This window comes from Sinohyriopsis cumingii, chromosome 13 (genome assembly GCF_028554795.1).
Source record: "Sinohyriopsis cumingii isolate HCF-2022 chromosome 13, ASM2855479v2, whole genome shotgun sequence".
In the NCBI taxonomy this organism is placed as follows: Eukaryota; Metazoa; Mollusca; class Bivalvia; order Unionida; family Unionidae; genus Sinohyriopsis; species Sinohyriopsis cumingii.
The window spans coordinates 77,242,918-77,260,996 of record NC_142973.1 but is presented as its reverse complement, the minus strand read 5'-3'; the positions used below and the strand labels follow the sequence as shown (position 1 = coordinate 77,260,996).

Genomic DNA, 18,079 nt, shown 5'->3' with positions numbered 1-18,079 from the left:
GTCATAATGTAACATAATGCTTCCCATTCCAATCATAATGTAATATGTAATGCTTCCCATTCCAATGATATTGTAACATATAACGCTTTCCATTCCAATCATAATGTGTCATATACCGCTTCCCATTCCAATCATAATGTAACATAATGCTTCCCATTCCAATCATAATATAACATATAATGCTTCCAATTCCAATCATAATGTAACATATAATGCTTTCCATTCCAATCATAATGTATCATATAACGCTTTCCATTCCAATCATAATGTATCATATAATATAATGCTTCCCATTCCAATCATAATGTAAGTTATAATGATTCCCATTCTAATCATAATGTATCATATAATGCTTCCCATTCCAATCATAATGTAACATATATTACTTCCCATTCCATTCATAATGTAACATATAATGCTTCCCATTCCAACCATAATGTAACATATAATGCTTCCCATTCCAATCAAAATGTATCATATAATGCTTCCCATTCCAATCATAATGTAACACATATTGCTTCCCATTCCAGTCATAATGTAACACAATGCTTCCCATTCCAATCATAATGTAACATATAATGCTTCCAATTCCAATCGTAATGTAACATAATGTTTCCCAATCCAATCATAATGTAGCATATAACGCTTTCAATTCCAGTCATAATGTAATATATAACACTTCCCATTCCAATCATAAAGTAACATATAATGCTTCCCATTCCAGTCATAATGTAACACATAATGCTTCCCATTCCAATATAATGTAACATATAATGCTTCCTATTCCAATCAAAATGTATCATAACGCTTCCCATTCCAGTCATAATGTAACACAATGCTTCCCATTCCAATCATAATGTAACATAATGCTTCCCATTCCAATCATAATGTAACATATAACGCTTCCCATTCTAATCATAATGTAACATATAACACTTCCCATTCCAATCATAATGTAACATATAATGCTTCCAATTCCAATCATAATGTAACAATGCTTCCCAATCCAATCATAACGTAACATATAACGCTTCCAATTCCAGTCATAATGTAACATATAACACTTCCCATTCCAATCATAAAGTAACATATAATGCTTCTCATTCCAGTCATAATGTAACACATAACGCTTCCCATTCCAATATAATGTAACATATAACGCTTCCCATTCCAATCATAAAGTAACATATAATGCTTCCCATTCCAGTCATAATGTAACACATAATGCTTCCCATTCCAGTCATAATGTAACATAATGCTTCCCATTCCAATCATAATGTAACATATAACGCTTCCCATTCTAATCATAATGTAACATACAACACTTCCCATTCCAATCATAATGTAACATATAATGCTTCCCATTCCAATCATACTGTAAGATATAACACTTCCAATTCCAATCATAATGTAACATAATGCTTCCCAATCCTATCATAATGTAACATATAACGCTTCCAATTCCAATCAAAATGTAACATATAATGCTTCCCATTCCAATCATAATGTAACATATAATGCTTCCCATTCCAATCATACTGTAAGATATAACACTTCCAATTCCAATCATAATGTAACATAATGCTTCCCAATCCTATCATAATGTAACATATAACGCTTCCAATTCCAATCATAATGTAACATATAATGCTTCCCATTCCAATCATAATGTAACATATAATGCTTTCCATTCCAATCATGATGTAATCAATATTTGGCTTTGAATACTAAGTGTTGAAGTAATTTTATGGTTGCATAATCCTTTGTCAAAAGACATTTCATTCACTGCAATACTTCTTGAAAAAGACATTTTTGTTTGTCATTTTCAAGATCATCCACAAGGTAATTAAATAATTGATTGAAGTTAATAACATGTTTAGTTATTTGGCTTGCTTTGAATTTTTTCAGTAAATGTTCTCTGCTTCAGAACTCTGATCCAGAAATCCAGAGAGTGGCTGCTGCGTCCATTGCCAGATTTTCCAGTTCAGTCAATAAGTGAGTACAGCTGTATCACTATCTAAAAAAAGTTTTCATTATGTTCTGATTAAAAAATGTCTGATTTGTTTTTTAAGTTTTTCTTCACAGCCATTATCACTAGTATACAAATGATCCATGAATCTAATAGGGTTTAGTACAATTTATGTATTAACATTTTGTTGGGCTGTTGTAATTTGAATTTAATTTTAGAATGGTAATAAATACCTTCATTGTTCTTGAATTTTGTACCCAGTTCTGTCTTTTGTTTTATTAGTAAATGAACCTATTTTATCCTGTTGACCAATTTCAACTGTAGTGTCTGAATCCTGAGAATCATTGCTAAATACAGTGTGGTAAAAATACAGTGTGGTAGAAATACAGTGTAGTAAAAATACAGTGTGGTAACAATACACTGTGGTAAAAATAGTGTGGTAGAAATACAGTGTGGTAAAAATACAGTGTGGTAACAATGCAGTGTAGTAGAAATACAGTGTGGTAAAAATACAGTGTGGTAACAATACAGTATGGTAACAATACAGTGTGTTAGAAATACAGTGTGGTAGAAGTGGTAACAATACAGTGTGTTAAAAATACAGTGTGGTAACAATACAGTGTGTTAAAAATACAGTGTGGTAGAAAAAGAGCATCATACTTCAGCAGCAGCAACAGAAATTATGACTTTCACAGTATTGCAAAAAATGTTGTATCATTGTTATTTCTTTCCTAAAGTACAGTATATACAACTATATATCTCTGAAACAGTAATAGAATTTGCAACATGGTTATTTATGTTTTATTAACATTTACCAATGTGAATGTTCACAATTGCATTTTGAAACTTGACTTAAGAGAAGACAAAAAAAATTGATTTTAAAACTTTTCTTGATGTCCAGTGGATCTTTTTCCATGAAGATAAATGAAATGCTCATGATGTGAATATCATCAAGGCAATTCAGTTTCAAGTATTTTGTCCAAATTTGAATCTTTTAGTACTGTCAATTCCAAAGTTATAATAATTTCCAGGATTGGATTCAAATTTGAATCTTTTAGTACTGTCAATTCCAAAGTTATAATAATTTCCAGGATTGGATTCAAATTTGAATCTTTTAGTACCGTCAGTTCTAAAGTTATAATAATTTCCAGTATTGGGTTTAGATTTGAACCTTTTAGTACTGTCAGTTCAAAAGTTATAATAATTTCCAGGATTTGGTTCAGATTTGAATCTTTTAGCACTGTCATTTCAAAAGTTATAATGATTTCCAGTATTGGGTTCACTATCAGTTCCAAAGTTATAATAATTTCCAGTATTGGGTTCAGATTTGAATCTTTTAGTACTGTCAGATCAAAAGTTGTAAGGGCTGTTCCAGTAAAACATATACCCCCCGGGGGGAAGGCACTTTCAAATTCAACCAACCCACAACAGAAGCAATTTTAAAAAATTATGATCCACTGTCATATGTGTTTTAATCGAGAAACACTGCCCCCTAGAGAAGTATATTTTTTAACATAATTTCTGGCTATGGGTTTGTGGGCGGTAGAAGCGATTTTAATATTGGGTTGGGGACAGAAGCGATTTAAATGACAGCTGGCTGGAGGTAATCTACTGAATTCATATACATCATATAATCTACTGCATATTTTTATTTATATTCATTCATTATAATCAGTCTTTTGTCCTTTTGTTTGTTTTTCTGTCAGCCAAGTATGTCTCTGATACTGTGAAATCACAGATTTTCATGGTGGCTTATTATTTGTAGATGTCATTGATCAGTCCCTTAATACCTACTAATTTAACATCCATGAATACAGATTTTATAATAGATATTTCCATTCTAATACAGAAATCGTGAATTTATATCCTTACTAAACTGTGTGTTTCCTAAAGTGATCAATATGTCTTGCTATTTTTCTTTGTTCTCAGGCATGCTGCTTTTGATTAGAATAATAGCTAAATCTTGTATTGCTTTAAATGTGTGGTCAGATTCTATGATTCATTGTTATTATTTTTTCCAATAAATGTTTTGGTAAACTTTTATGATTTGTCAGAGATAAAAAACAATGATGCCTGTGGAAGTGATGTTGCATCATTTGTCTACTTTTACACTTTATCATTTCTTGTAAAAACATCTTTTTCAGTTACTGATGTCTTATTTTTACGCCTTGTTTCAAGACAAATATAAAGTTATAACAAAATATAGCAAGTCAAACATTTTTATATCATAGATTAAAAAAAGTGGATGAAAGTCAAGGAATCATTTTTCCCAGAGCACTCATAAAATCAATATCATTGCAGTTAACTGCATTGTCAACAGCATCATCATCACTGATGGCCTAGCAGTAACGTTATACACTTTCAATCCAGTTGTCACAGGTTCCATCTCCCACTTCTTGTCTTTCATATGAGACTTATACCTATGGCCTGAGGGGCTTTCATGGCAGAGTGGTATAAGATGCTTGTCTTATGATACAGATCTGAGGGGCTTCCATGGCAGTGGTACAAGATGCTTGTCATGTGATTACTTGCCTCCAATGTGCTAATGAGAATGTTGCCAGTTACTTGTGGAAGGTCAGTGGTTCTACATAAGTGGTGTTTGGTGTCTCAAAAGGACTTGGATTTTCTTCAGCAGTAAAACTGGCTGCCATATATAGATTCTCTTCATCAGAAAATGGTGTAAAGGACATACTGATCTACTGAAACCCCGAGAGCTCATGTCTAAATGACTTCAGCTGTTGGAGATAAACGTCAAATCAACAGAGGCTCCATGTGCCCAAGTGTACTAAGGTGCTTGCTTTTACATCACTTAAACATCTCACAGAGTGAGTTTGTGTCACAGATCAACCAATTTAGGTTGGTGGTCTTTTGGGGTCCTTCCTCCACCTAATATATTGTAAAAAAATCACCAAAAAACCCAAAATCAAACCACACTGAATCAACCAACTAATCAACTGTAGCAACAGCAGCAAAGGTACTAGTCAATCATTTTTGCCACAGCTGTACGAGTTTACAACTTTTGACTCAAGTAATTTTTGTAGACTATAGAATATCGTCAATTATGCCTTTCTGACAGTTACCTAAAAGTCATCATCGGTTGGTGCAAATGGATTTTTCATGGTGAGCATGAGATGGAAAAGTCTTGAGCAATCCTCCATCACACACTGCTGAAAAGTTTACATTTTCGCTCACTTAAATTTTCTCTTAACAATGTTCATTGTTCAAAGTAGAACTGTTATAACTTATTCAAGCTATATTCACCAATATCTGATGATATGCATCTGTAACAAATATTTGTAACAAAGTATGAGAATGCATCAGTGTTTTTCAATGATGCATTTGAATTGAGCAACAACCACAATCAACAAACCAAGAAATAAAATTATTCACATCTCTCAGGCAGAAGTAGGGTATAATCATAATCTGCCAACAGGTTTTTAATTTTTTAAATTTGCCAAATATTTTTTCCAACCATACTGATTCAGTGGACATATCACCAGAATGGACAGAAACAGACCAGAAGGTTAAAATCAGTTTGATACAGCTTTTAAGTAGCTAAATTCATATTGGTTTAGTTAACTGTACACCCTTTATTGTCTTCCTTTTGATGAAATTTCTTACTGAATCTAAGAAAATAATATTGCACATAAAAAAGAGGCACACTTCTACTCATTATTGTTTTTATTATACTTCTCCATTCCAGCCTGTTCTTATGATCTTGTCCCCCCACATACTGTTTGTCTTGTTTATGATATGTATCTAAATTTCTCACTTACTTTTCCTACTACTGTCAAATGTTCTGTGAATATGCATATCAGTGTGAAACACAATGGGGAGACTAAATTCAAGATTAAAAACCTCTACATTTCTGGATGTATTCTGCTTGGATTCCATATTTCTGCACAAAACTCAAGAGTTCAGGACACTGCACTAATTCACTTCCCACTAAATTTGTGCAAACACCACGATATTAAAATTTAGTAACTTAAAATTTTGAGTGCTCATGATCAAATTTATATCAGTCTAGACACATCTATGACGACAGCTTTAGTGAAGAAAAAACCCATAACAGCCGCACCATTTTCTGGATCTATACAAATTTGAAATGTGTGCTTTCAATACTGCACCAGAGTCAGCTGCTGATTTCAGTAATGAGTCGTCCAAACTCAGGTCTGTAAAGGGATGGAAATTATGTTAATAAAACAATGTCCCTCACTTTTTTCAGTTACAAGTAGGACAAGCTCTCAAAAGATTGTTTTTACTAAAATCTTACTTTCATTATCAACCAATCAGGGACAGTCAAACACATATATACTCTATTTTATCTTCACTGATTTATAGTATGATTCGCGTTCTTTCACATCTGTAGTAATGGGAGTCCTTGAACAACTCAATGGTTGTAAGCCTTTTTCGACCATGCTGAATGGACACACTGTAAGATAATGTTCAAGTAACAGAAATACCATGGGATAACCAGAGACCAATAGAATTGAATAGTAAAGTTATCTCTTCTGCAGGGATGCTGCCAGGATTTCAGGATGTACTTAAGTTTTGTGTGTGTGTGATCTCCAATGAGGAAGTGGTGGTGGTGGGAATAACCATCGTTAAATATCTCCCTAACACTTAAATATCTGTCACTCTTTCTTACTGTTCCACTCTGTTACAGCTCTACTGAAATCAAAGTTCTCGAAGAGATGTCATCTCTAGTTGTATAGCGATTATTACTGTGATGTCTTTGGGCATGGTCACGTGGTTGTGGTGGGGCCTTGGTTGGGATGGCATAAAGACTATAGGCTTACTCTATATTTGACAGCTAATTATGATGTTGTCAAAAAAATTAAAAATTTCTAGCAATTCAGTTGTACTCGGATACTTGATTCATAGTCAATGAACAGGTTCTAATATTGATGTGTTTATTTTGGACCTATGTTCCTCCATCACATTTAAGATCTGGATATACCAAAGGTGAAATTGGTACAGTTGCATCCGAAACTACTATCATGGCTACTTCAGTTTTATTTAATGTGAGACCTTAATGCAAGAACTTGTAGCTTCAGTGATTTTTGGGTTAAAAAAATTCATTTCTTCTCAAACAACTCAATTTGGTGCAGATTACATTGTTTTTTAATGATACGGTGAGAATTCTTGATGTGTGAAAATTGCACAAGTAATGAACATCAGATCAGAAAATTACTACCACTGGGAAAATACTGATAGGAATATACAGAAATAATGATATAATTATTTAAGTAGAGTATGTGGTGACAATATGAGTGCTAGTTCTACAACTTTGTGCAAAATACATCTTGTACAGCTATTCTGTTGTTTCTAACAGCACTGTAATATGGTAATAATTTCTGTCCACTTTTTACTTTAGTCCCTTGCTAATTAATAGTTTTAGATTTTACAACACTAAGCACATTTTACCTTTTGACAATAACACATCGTTATAAATATTTAGATTGCAAGAAAACAGAAGTTACAATTTTATTAAAAGCACAGTACCAGTAAGACCAAAGGATTTGGTTAAAAAAAGAAAAGAATCAGGATGAACAGATTAGTAGTGTAGTAAAGAATCCATATATCAGAATGACATCAAGTATTTTTTCATCAGTTTCATCATCAGTTAATGATACTGCTTAAAAATGTATTGTACTAGATAATATACTTTTTTAGTTATCCATTTTGCGAAACAAATACCAAATGATGGCTTGGAACTAAGTGCCAAAAGGTCTGCAGAAAATACCACCATGATCTATATGGTATAACGGTACCAATTGCGCAAGTCCAGGTGGGCGGAGCTTAAGGTGTATGGAACATTGTATTCAGAATTAAAGAACAAAACTAGCTGTGATTGGTGCATTATGTAAGACTTGTACTTTCTGTTTGGCTTAAAAAAAAGTTGAGCCTCTTGGCAACATGTGAGTTTGTGTTAATTTCTATCTAGTCATATTTTGTATTTTTTATGATTTTTTTAAAATATGGTACACATGACTGAAAATGTGCTTGTTGTGACTAGATAACTCTTACCCCTGTCTAGTTCCAGTAGAGTTATCTCTCTTAAATGCAATGGAGTACCTGGTTATGTCATTGTCAAATTGACAATCTAGCATTGTTCTATATGACAGCATGTGACATGCATGCCCAAGTAGGACAGAAAGTATATTTATTTCACAAAACATTAGCATTGAGGTATATGGAAAAACAATTGGTACCGTGATACCTAAAGGAAAGAATAGCCTCACAGTGTTTCCATAGAAACGCATACATGTGGGCGGCATTTATGAACTATACTAGTTTGATGTAGGAAAACAAATGTATGCTGAACACTTTTGGTCAAATATTGAAAGTTCTTTAAGAATAAAATGTATGAAATCTTTAGAAAATAGCACAAGATGGCTTTGGATGGGGACTTTTGATAACTATAGCTATGATAGATATAGACTTGTGTTACCTGATGCCTTTATGTATGTGCTGTTACCTCCTAGATTGGAATGCATGCAACAAAATAAGTTATGTAAACATAATATAGTTGATTTTGGCCAAATATTGGCTATTGTACCTGCAAAAGATGAAAAATCATGTGTACAAAAACAACTATCTTGTTCTTGTAAGGCATGCCATAAACCAGGATAGAGAACATTCTAAGTACACTTGTAGATAGATCACTTGTACCATGTGGGATGTTCTGGCATGAGTAATTTTTAGGTAATTTATTAAGGATTTGGTATTCCTTCCCATTTTGATTTGAATTGTCCTGCTCTAATTGTCCCTTTTTTTTTTTTACACTCTCCTGCTTTGAAATTGTTCATGTAGTTAGTTCAGTTCTCTTGCATTCCCTTTTGTTGAAGTAGCAGTGAATACCAACAAACAAGAACAGTTTCCTTAAGTCAGCATTTCCCATTGGCACTTGTATAAGCCCAATTATAATCTACTACTGACTTTCAATTAATCCTATTTCTTTCTGTCAAGCTGCTCTTGTGGAATTTCCATGTTTGGTCCAACATTACAGAATGATAACCATTTTAGTCACACAGTGCGTATTCATTCCATTCAAATCCACACTGTTCTTGAAACTTTGCATCCCATCGCAAGAATCCAAATTGGCATGAGATGATATCTGCATGGTTATGGAAGGCTGCACTCTACATGCCGGCATTGTAGAAAATATGAACTATGTGATATGAAAGAGCTGCGTCATCTTAGAAATTAAAATTACATGACTCTTGAGGTCTCCACTAAACATAGGAGTCTAAATGTTAGGTTCTCACTTTGTCAGTAATGTATTTTGAGATAATTTAATTGCAATGAAGTTAATACAGGTTGTTGATGAACTCATCTATATTACATGGATAATGTATTCAAGGTTACCACACCTTATGTATATCATTCAGTTATCTCCCTTACACCAGTCATAACATTTCAAGGAAATAAAATCTCACATTTTCAGTGACTGATTATGAAAATAAAGAGAAGATTTGTGAAGTATTATATTAGCCCTCAATCTTGATGCAAATGTAAGTAGAAGCAATTTGATAATTTCTCACAGTAAAGTTTACAAGTTTAAAAACTGATAAGGTATGTTCTGCTTGGCTCTGAGATAAGTTTCTCTCTATCTTATGCCAATTATTATTAAATTCTTATGTAGAAGAAATATACTTTAGATGTATCTATATTATCTAAATTATTCACCCTTTTATATTAGATGGAAATGAACACAACTTCACTTGAAATTTGGGTCCTGTAAGGGATGTTATAGCACAGTTGCCTTTGGGCTGTCCTTGGACCTGTTGGGCCCTGCCCCATATATTTGTCCAAGGTAAGGTCATCAAACTTTCACTTCTCATTTTTCGCATTGCTGATTTTGCCACCTTTAATTCCTTTATCATAAGCTACCTCTCCCTTTTAGATAAACACTTTCCTCCTGTTTTTAACTCCATTTGATGTGCTATACTTAGTGTTTATATTTGGCATTTTTCTGTATTTTATTCCCCTAATTTCACCTCCCAATCCAAACATAACCACTTAGAAGCTGCGATTTACTATATTTGGTGACTGACTGGCTTATTGAAACAATTTTATTCACATTACAAAGGAGGAAAGCTTACTATTTGTGTTACAAAGAGGATGGGTAGGTGGACCTTTGTGTGAGGACTGGTGGTTAGTGACCTCTTGTATCTGTAGATAGTGTAAAGTGGTCAAAGCTTATACTTTATAATAAGATTGGGTCATGTCCACCTGTCTCTGATGTTAAGTTCTGCACCTACCAAACAAATATAAATTCCTTTCTTTTAGGTGAATTGTACATTTTGAAGTAGGACAGGTGCATACTATTTGGTACATTGACCTTTGACCTAGTTATTACATAATATGATATAATGTGATTTATCCCATATCACCTATGTGAAGTTCAATAATTGCTGATATGAATAATATACAACTCATAGTTGAAAGAATTCATTTTATTTCAAAAGATGATTTTGATGGTGAAGCAAAAGTATGAAAACAATAGTTCAAACAGCTCAATGACATTTCTATACACATTCATATAAGACATAGGTTAGTACCTCATCAAATTGTTTTTCACAAGTGAGACTAAGTATATTTGTTACTTATACAGTCCCGAACTATTTCACAGATTATTGGAAAAATTAAGGTTTGCTATAGGTATAACGGTACCAATTGCGCAAGTCCAGGTGGGCGGAGCTTAAGGTGTATGGAACATTGTATTCAGAATTAAAGAACAAAACTAGCTGTGATTGGTGCATTATGTAAGACTTGTACTTTCTGTTTGGCTTAAAAAAAAGTTGAGCCTCTTGGCAACATGTGAGTTTGTGTTAATTTCTATCTAGATCATATTTTGTATTTTTTATGATTTTTTTAAAATATGGTACACATGACTGAAAATGTGCTTGTTGTGACTAGATAACTCTTACCCCTGTCTAGTTCCAGTAGAGTTATCTCTCTTAAATGCAATGGAGTACCTGGTTATGTCATTGTCAAATTGACAATCTAGCATTGTTCTATATGACAGCATGTGACATGCATGCCCAAGTAGGACAGAAAGTATATTTATTTCACAAAACATTAGCATTGAGGTATATGGAAAAACAATTGGTACCGTGATACCATATATATGGAAGAACCGAACATAAACAGGTCAAATTTTATCCATCTTGCTTTGAGTTTACACAGATCAGCCAGTCTCTTATATTTAATGTCATTTAATTTTTGCACATAGAGAGCATGTACATCATTTGGTCATACATCTGCATATGATACAAAAGTTTGTCTTTTTATTCTTTTGTTGCTCAGTGGTTCTGCCAACTTGAGATCTACACACACTTATTTTCATTGCCTGCTGTCTGAAATGCATATGCATAACTAGCTTGAACAAGTTAACTGTTCTTTATTGTTGTGCAATTTTCAACATCTCACATGTATGGCCCCCTGGGTATTCTCTCTTGGATATCTCTGTCCCAGAAAGAAAAGTTTTGAACCAGAGGTCTCGTTAGGATTTTAAAACTAAGAGTCCATGGCTCCCATTTTGGTAAAAATATGAGTCCCATCAGGAAAAGTTGCAGTCCCCTCTCAGAAAACTATGCCAATTATAGTAACTATTGGTTGCCATAGAGTTTAATTTCTTCATTCTTTATAGCACTGACATATTTATAACACTGACATAGCTCTTGCTTGTCCATCAGAGTGAGTCTGAATTTTTTCAATCCAAGGAAGGTCTTATTCAAAGCACTAAGCTAGGCATCACACACTTTCATACACTTGGCTAATGTCCCTTTCAAATTATCAGTTCTAGCAACTTTAGCCCTCTCCTGAATCTCACAATCTTCGTCAGTTTGCCCTTGAACCCCAAAATACTCATTCAAGTCTATGTCTCAACATGTCATGATTCCAAGGTCACATGCACTGCTTATTCGGTTACACTCAGAAATGAACACAAGAATGAAAGCTGAAGTTGTTTATTTGATGTACTGTTATAAATGACCACATGTACATCTCTGGGTATTTCTGCTTCTAAATTCAAGCACTGTAAGTATCAGTAGATTTTCCCACCCAGCTGCCAGTCAAAGCCTTTGATCTCGCCGCTTAGCTATTGCAGCATGTTCTTTTGATGTACTCTTATAATGGTGATGACGGGGGGGAGGCTTTCAACCACTAAATTCTGTCATTGTAAATATCATCACAGCTAACTGATCAACACATTTTCCCCACTATGCAGGTGACTGAAGCAGGACTGGCAAGTATTTGAATTTTACCGCCCGCCTAAATAAAAAAATTGGCGACCAAATACGCGTGATTATAAGCGTTTCCGAGACCTCTGTCAGTTTTCACTAACATGAATCCTGCCAAAGATTCACTTCCTTGAATCAGTGTTTTGCTGCTTCTTATGCCAAATTTTTCTCTTCCATAATGTTGTATTAGGGTTTTAAGTTCAACATTCCCATAGTCTACTTGTTTAGACATGGGTATATTTAATAAATATAACCGGCATATTGTCCATCCAACACGTACATCGGACTCGCACTCAACATCAATTTTGGGCTCAAAATCACACACTGGTATTTCCAGTGACATTTTTCCAATTCACAACAGACCGATATACATAAAATTCGTTGTCATCATAGCTATCACCAGCCAGTATTTGCCGACTGAAAAACGTCGTCTGAACACAAACCGTGTTGTCATTCAACCATTTTGGTTTCCTGTGTGGCCCTTATTGGAAACACGCATTTGTAAAACTTTCACGATGAAAGTAAGGCTAAAATTCCATAAAATGACTGTTCCAGGGCCAATAAACGAATCAAATTTCGTTTAACAGCCATTCGTGTCGAACCGAAGTATCCAGATATCTGGATGTCGCATCAAGCGTTGTGAGACAGTTGGGGCAGCGCGAATTACGTCGCGAAATGCACTTTTAAAGTTAAAGTTAAAAGTTTAATAAAAATTGCATACTGCGCAAAGAACATTTTTTTATATCCGCGGCGTTGACGTAATTTGACGAACGCGTATCACTGCTTTAAAAGTACGCGAATTCGTACAAAGTACGTGCACTCGCGTGTACTGGCATCATTTTCTGACTCAATGTTTTATTCACGTTAGACCGCTAGGAGCGGGGTAGATGGGATTTTAAATATATTTTCGGGTTTTTTTCTTTCTTCTTTCTGACAAACCCACCAGCGATTTCTCATTTTGTTACCACAACCCACAACAGAAGTGATTTTCCTAACCAACCTTCCACTGTCAGAATTAAAATAGTTCGAAACACAACCTCCAACAGAAGTTTTTTTGAAGTGCCGTCCCCGGGGGGGATATATGTTTTACTGGAACAGCCCTAATTATTTCCAGTATTGGGTTCAGATTTGAGTCTTTTAGCACTGTCAGTTCAAACGTTATAATAATTTCCAGTATTTGGTCCAAATTTGAATCTTTTAGCACCGTCAGTTCAAACATTATAATAATTTCCAGTATTTGGTCCAAATTTTAATCTGTTAGTACTGTCAGATCAAAAGTTATAATTATTTCCAGTATTGGGTTCAGATTTGAGTCTTTTAGTACTGTCAGTCCAAAAGTTACAATAATTTCCAGTATTGGGTTCAGATTTGAATCTTAAAGCACTGTCAGTTCAAAAGTTATTAAGTGTGACCCCTCTATAGCACGCTCAGTTATAACATGAATTCGTGTATAACACGGTCATGGTGTGGCTCCCAAACTTTCTTATACATGTATATTTCTCATACATGAAATAAAAATCCTTATTAATAGTATGGAAAAACCGTTAGAGGTTTATTATCATTTTGGGGAAGAGATCTCATATGAATGATAAAGGACAATCGTGGCATGGCTCCTGAAATTTTATATGTATTTTTCTTGTGCATGAAAAAATTGTTTTTCTTCTTAAAAGTATGAAAAACAATGTGTAAAAGGTTTATTCAGGGATCACTCAGGGCTTCGCCAATGTCGTAAATTGTGATTTTTGTCCTCAGTAGGAGCAAAATATACTATCTGGCCATTTCATATTTTTTATTGGTGACATTGTTGGCTGTTTAAACTTGTATATACAACCATCGGTTTGTAGTGGAAAAATTCAGAGGCACCATGAAATGAAGCCGCAAACTTGATATAAAATATAGTGAAATTAATCTATTGTTAAATAAACATTCTTTGTCCATATTGACAAACCATCTTAACAGTGCATTATATATCATAAACTGCTTATGTTGACATCTAGCTTGAATATTGTATGTTGTGAGATATCCATTTATTTGTTGTTGACATTTCTGGTAGCAGAGATCAACCAGACAAGTCATTATCTCATAATTTATCTTTTGTTAGATTTTCGGCCACTCACAAGTAATTAATATATTTACATACACTGACATTTGTATGTGAATGGTAAGTAAAATTCCTCTTCTTTTCACTCAGAATTAAATCCTTCAGAACACCCTCATTTTCTGTACTAATCTTAAATCCTTCATAACAACTCACATTTTCTGTTGTTATCACTGACATCAGACCAGAACACCTGCATCTCTATCGTCTGTTCACCCTTTTTTAAATTTCTGGTGCATGCATGGAAGGCAGCATCACTCCGCTACCACAGATGTATAAAAAGACCCACAAAAAAAAACAAAATAAAAGAAAAAAGACACAAACAAAACAAGATCTTTTTGGTCTATTCAGTAGGCAGAGAGGAACAGTAACTATAATCGACCAAATGATGGCCAATTCAGTTTTTAAAAATGTACCCAGATAAAATAGGTTGCTGAAATTTCAAAGAAAATAGATTACCTTTGAAGCACTTATTGTTATGAAAACGTACTAAACAAATGGAAAAAAAATCAGTCTCAATCATGCAGTACAGTTATTTGATGTTGCTGTCACAATAAGAAATGGGCATTTGTTTGGTTCTCCAAAGCTGTCCTTTAGTGGTGACTTCTAAAACGCATGCACCATTCATCAAAGAAACCCAATTACAGTCTTCAATAAAAACAAAGAACTTTTCTTCAAAGGAAGTCAGTACCAAACTTAAATAAAAGCAATTGAATCTGATGGATTATTTCATTTTCCAGTGTGACTGGAATATGTTTACTGTGCTGTGAAAGCTTCCTTTTGCAGGAAAAAATATTTATGCTTACGAATGCTACCAATGGCAGCTTAAAACGCAAACTAAATTTTAGTGACTTGGGATGCACTGAAAAGTAAATGTGCTTCATCATTCGTTATGTGATTGTGCTATTTTTTTCTACTGAATTCAGACGTACATGACCTGTGACAAAATTATTATTACTTTAAATTTGTGTGCATATTTTTGATGGAATTACTTGTATTGTGGATTCAATGTATGTGATAAGATTTGCAGGTGAGTATAGTGTTGATACTCTGTTCATGCTATACATTGACATGTGGATATATACAGTATCGACATATATGTACCAATGCATGGTTCGCTGAATAAAGTAGAATATTTTATATGTCTTCTCTGTTTTCACTGCAGGTGTATTTCTCATTTAATATGCATCAATTTAAGATGGTAACCACGCCAATGAAGCACATAATTTTGCGTCCGCATTTATTACCTACCCCTCCTCTCTCTCTCTCTCTCTCTCTCTCTCCCCCCCCCCTCCCCCCCCCCCCCCCCGCAATGTTTGGGGTACATGCATCATTTTCTTCATCTAACTGACCTGGTTGCTTATAACACGGTTGGTTCTATGGCTCCCAACTACCTTGTTATAGGGGGGTCACACTGTAATAATTTCCAGTATTGGGTTCAAATTTGAATCTTTTAGCACTGTCAGTTCAAAAGTTATAATTATTTTACAACAACTGTTCAACAGAACTTCTCGAACAATTTTTTGCATCAAATTCTAAAACATGAACTTCGTTTTAAATCTTTAGTTTCTCATGAAAATATACTCTCATCGGATATTTTTTTTCTGTTAGCATCCAAGTTAACGTCTGAGTTGTCGTCCATGATTTTATTGATAAATTTTCAGTCAGCAGTGACATTTCCAACTATTTTTTTGTACTGTCTGACTGTGCTGGCATTTCCTTATTTGGTGATGAAGTACACAGCTATTTATGATGTATAACACATGTTTCTATAGAGACAACACATACACAGTAGATTATGGCCATAGTGATGTTCAGGATAAAATAAGATACTGACCATAGGCTTATTCAGGATAAAATGTGTTAGTGAATCACAAATTCGATTACACCATAGTCTATTTATTGTTAATTTTTTTATAGTACTTTCACTTTCTTTGGTACATGCACATTAATATTTTTTCAATGACAATTTCTTGCACCTCCATTACATTATACTCTCATGTTCTCAGATTCCAGCAGCAGTTCCAGGAAGATTGGCGTGTGTCTGCCTTGAAAGAACTTCTTGAATCTACAGAAAATCCACAGGTAAATAATTCTGTTCACTTGTCTCTCTTCCTGGTATTGTTTTTATCCAGAGAATTTGGTAATTTGTGTAACTGGAATTGGTTAAAGCAAACATTATCTTAGCTTGACATGATTTAAAATTTGTTGAAAAGAGAAACAGTTCATGCAGCTGTAATAATTATGTAATTTTTTTTCTTCATGGAAAATAAATTACATCCAGGAAGTCGTAACTAATAGAATTAGCAAATAACTTTACTGTCACACATGAGGTTCTCACAGTCTTGAAAAGTGCTTGAAATTTGGTGGTTACCTTGAATAGTTCTTAAATCAGTGGTCATCTTCAACAAGGATTGCAAAAGCACTTGAAAATGCTCAGTAGTCTTTGAAAAGTGCTTGAACTTTTGAACAAGTGCATTTCAGTGAGAAACACTGATTTACTGACATAAATATCAAGAAACAAAGTAAAAGATCCATTAAATAAAGCTAGAAAACCGATCATCCTGAAATTTTGTTTTTTCTTTAAATACATTACCCAATCATAATACCTTTGGAGAACTACTACTACCTTGCAAATCCAGCTCTCCCAGATAACACTTTTATCTAAAAGAAGCTAAAAGTTTTCTAGCCACCTAGTTGGTGGATGGGCAGAGTGATCTACTCTTGGTATAGGGACTGGCACCAAATAATGTGAATATCCCAGTTATTACTTCCATTCTTGCCAAGCAGCAAGAGGGACCTCACAAAATCCTCTAAACTCTGGAAGTTCTACATTTACAAGTTGGAGGAGTCTTCCCTTCCAGAGGGAAGTATACTCTATCCTCAGAGGGAAGTCTTCACTTCCAGAGGGAAGTATACTCTGTTTCCTACTTTTCTTTCTTCCTATGATGACAAAGCTCAGCCTTTACAATTTTCACTTTGCCATGACTTAATAGTATTACTTACTTAGAGGTAGCCTATGCTACTTCACAATAGTTCAGGCTGTAGTTTTACTTATATGTGCATGATAGTCTTTAGTGGCCATAGAAAACTTTTAACAAATGTATAATTTCCACTACAACCAGATACTGCAGGTAAATTTTCTAAACCAATGCAGTTTTAGCTTTTAGGTGCCAAGCTTCACTGAATTTACCTGTACAGGCTGTCATAGAGCCATGATGCAGGTAGTATTAAGATTTGATATTATATATTGACACTTCATTGCCTTCATTAGGCCATCTTCTAGCACTAATTCTATTGCTCATCAGTGAGAGAAAGAGCTAACCAACAACCAAAAGTATCCTCTCACACAGCAGATTCATGGTCTAGTTACAAGGATCAAACAGCCTGTAACCTATCCCAGCATAATGAATTGGACAATGTTCTCCACACATAGATGACCTACTTCTGTTTCGCCCAGACTAGGCCATATACAAGGAATCATAGGTTCCACAACATGTACATGATATGTTACAGTATCAATTCAGGGTGCTCAATAACTTCAGTCTACAGAATAAGTGGGGCATTATTTATAGTATGGCCAACTTCATAACAGAGACACAACATACTATACCTGTAATAGCAGCGATTAACTGACAACGGGTGGAAAAAGATGCAATGCTCTCTACCCTCACCATATAGACCATCCATGGCCCAAGATATAATCGCAACCTTTATTATCTATTCTCTTCTTTATGATCAGGTTGACAGAAATCACAACAT

At 34.3% G+C, this 18,079-nt stretch overlaps 1 protein-coding gene across 9 annotated transcripts in view; it reads left to right on the top strand.

Annotated features, from left to right (window-relative positions):
• LOC149785854 (uncharacterized) overlaps positions 1 to 18,079 on the top strand; it is a 305,885-nt gene that overhangs the window by 243,554 nt on the left and 44,252 nt on the right. For 8 of the 9 annotated variants that reach the window (XM_089979816.1, XM_089979814.1, XM_089979815.1 and 5 more), the window contains 2 exons: positions 1,928 to 1,995; positions 16,327 to 16,402. In XM_089979816.1, coding sequence (XP_089835942.1) covers positions 1,928 to 1,995; positions 16,327 to 16,402 — 144 coding nt within the window. Of the gene's footprint in view, positions 1 to 1,927; positions 1,996 to 9,674; positions 9,789 to 16,326; positions 16,403 to 18,079 lie in introns of all 9 variants that reach the window. The other variant, XR_016425467.1, reaches the window with a different exon arrangement.